Source organism: Acanthisitta chloris, unplaced genomic scaffold, assembly GCF_000695815.1.
Source record: "Acanthisitta chloris isolate BGI_N310 unplaced genomic scaffold, ASM69581v1 scaffold36453, whole genome shotgun sequence".
Taxonomy (NCBI): Eukaryota; Metazoa; Chordata; class Aves; order Passeriformes; family Acanthisittidae; genus Acanthisitta; species Acanthisitta chloris.
In genome coordinates, this window is record NW_008667184.1 from 9,982 (window position 1) to 12,407 (window position 2,426).

General features: G+C 54.9%; 1 protein-coding gene across 1 annotated transcript in view; it reads left to right on the forward strand.

The window, feature by feature from the left end:
• The window catches only part of IMPDH2 (IMP (inosine 5'-monophosphate) dehydrogenase 2), a gene marked incomplete at its 5' end in the record, with an annotated part of 10,430 nt that extends 9,620 nt beyond the window's left edge, over window positions 1–810 (forward strand). Inside the window, 3 exon segments of the mRNA XM_009072411.1 lie at window positions 1–8; window positions 399–482; window positions 789–810. The exon segment at window positions 1–8 is cut by the window's left edge and continues 136 nt beyond it. Coding sequence (XP_009070659.1) covers window positions 1–8; window positions 399–482; window positions 789–810 — 114 coding nt within the window.
• Window positions 811–2,426: the final 1,616 nt, after the last annotated feature.

A 2,426-nucleotide genomic window follows, 5' to 3' on the forward strand; every position in this document is an offset into this window, starting at 1 on the left:
TGACCCAAGTCCGGTGAGTGCTTCCCTGTGTGTGTGCTTTGGTCAGTCACAGTGCTGCTGTTTGGAGTCCCTGGGCAGCTGTACCCAAGCCGTGGTGTGTTCTGGGTGGTTTGACCTTGCTGTAGCCCTCTTCCCTCATCTCCAAGTGGGCACTGCATCATGGATTTGCCAGCCCCAGGGATGCAGGAACATAGTCTCTTGCATATTCAGCTGGCTGGACTTGAAGTATTGGGGTTAACTTACCCTGCCTGGCTCTTAGGGGCACAGCAGAGACCATTCTGGCTGCAGCCGGAGGAACCAGTGACCCTCATCTCAGCTGCTCCAGCCGACCATGTGCCAGAGCACTGTTTTCTCTGGACTCTGCCTGGCTTGTGACTGTGGCTGTCCTTCCTTCTCAGAGCCATGATGTACTCGGGAGAGCTGAAGTTTGAGAAGAGGACAACGTCTGCCCAGGTGGAAGGAGGTGTACACGGCCTCCACTCGTAAGTGCTTCTGGCAGGACCCCTGTCTCCCCAGGGTGGGTGTTGAGGGGGTTGGGTATAGCCACCCTGTGCCTCAGCTGCCGTGGCTGAGCATGCCAGTGGCTTGCCCTGGCACCACACAGCTGGGCTGAGCTGCAGCCTGTTGTCTGGCCTGGGCCAGCACTCCTTTCGCAAGTGAGCTGCCAAGGTGCTGAGGGCTGTTCCCCCCTCAAGGGCCAGCAGGAGCCATTCCTGGCTGTCTTTAGTGCTTGCCCTGCGTGAGGTGGGTCAGTAAAAAGGTCTTCCTGTCTGCTGCTCCCCTCACAGGTATGAGAAGCGCCTCTTCTGAAGGAGGTCCATCTGTGTCTGTCCTTGTGCCACTCAGCCCTGTACCGCCCTGTGCAGGAGCTGCACTTGCTGCAGAAGTGCCATTATTCTGGGCTGCCTGGAGCTCCTGCTGTCCCTTGGCTGCTTCATGACCTATGAGGCCCACATGCTGCACAGGAGCTGTGAGCCTGGGCTGAAGCCTTGCACGTGTTGGCCATGTTTTACAATAAAAGAGGAAAAGATGTGCCATCGGTGTCAGCCTAGGGCAATCTCTTCCTTCTTTACCTCACTTGCTCCCTCCTTGTGAGGGGGAACAGGGAGGGGACAGGGCTGAATGCGTAACAGTGTGGGGTCTTATAAAATTCTTCCTGAGAGCAGAAAACAAGTGGCTGCTGAGCAAGAAAGCACATGGATTTTACAGGGCCAGTAGCTCCTGCTGGGAGCTGCCAAACCCAGTGCCACAGGACCCCATTGCAGCAGCTGGACTGGGAATGATAAGCATATAGGTGCTGGTATATGCAGTATCCACCCACATGCTCCTGCCTCTGCACTGCAGCTGCTTACACACACTAGGCCTTGGGTCTGTTATCCTTCTCCTCACCTATCCACCCTTCTCCCCTTTGTTTCTTCCCCTAAACCCCCCACAGTCCCCCTGGACACAGCAGCTGCACCCCTGGGAGGGTGAGTGCAGGTGGTGCAGGTCCCTTGCCCAGGCTGTGTGTCAGAAAGTGTGTGGACAATACACTTGGATGGACACAGGCTTGTAAAGGAGCTGTGTCTGTGTTTCTGCAGGCCTGAGCACTGCAAACCTCCCTGGCTTGGCAGGTTACCTTTGCAACACCAGGTGACAGAAGTATTTTACACCTGTATCAGTTGTGTGTCCCACACGTGTTACTCCTGTTGAAGAGCATGTCCTTACCATCATTGGTTTGTATCACTAGTGGTGTTGACTGAAAAAAAAAGAAAAAGTCACTCTGCAGCATGAGGATGTTAAATTGGATTTACACACGCTAAAATCATAGCCTTGAATTGCATCACCATGAGGATGTCAAATTGGATTTACACATGCTAAAATCATAGCCTTGAATTGCATCATGGTGTCGGTGTCACACACTTATTAAAAGCTTCTCCATGGCCTGATGCAGGGCTGGGCTGCAGCAGCCTTGACCCTGTGAAGTTGGCAGGGTTTGGGGCATGAGGCTGCTAGGAGGTACACGTACCCCTTCCCCAGGGGTGACAAGGTGGGGGGGATGGGACAGTGACTCTGTCCACATCCCCTGCTTGAGCTGAGCCTCCAAGAAGATGTGCAGCACCCAGGGACTGACTGCAGCTTGAGGCTGCAGGAGGCACACGGACACTGTGAGATGTCACAAAGCCCCACACACAAGCCCAGGCTGGGCCAGCACCAGCTGGGACACACCAGTTGTTGGTGCTGGCTGTGCCCAGGGAGCTGCTGGCAGGTGACTCCCATAGTACCACACGTATTGCCCAGCACCTGGTGTGAGCACGTGCCCCATCAGCGTGTTACAGCCTTCCTGTGCTTTACAGTAACCACCACACAACTCTTTGTACTTCTCATTTCCATGTATTTTCCTTGTGAAGCCCCAGATGTGCCTGGGGGGGTGTGCAGCTCACCCC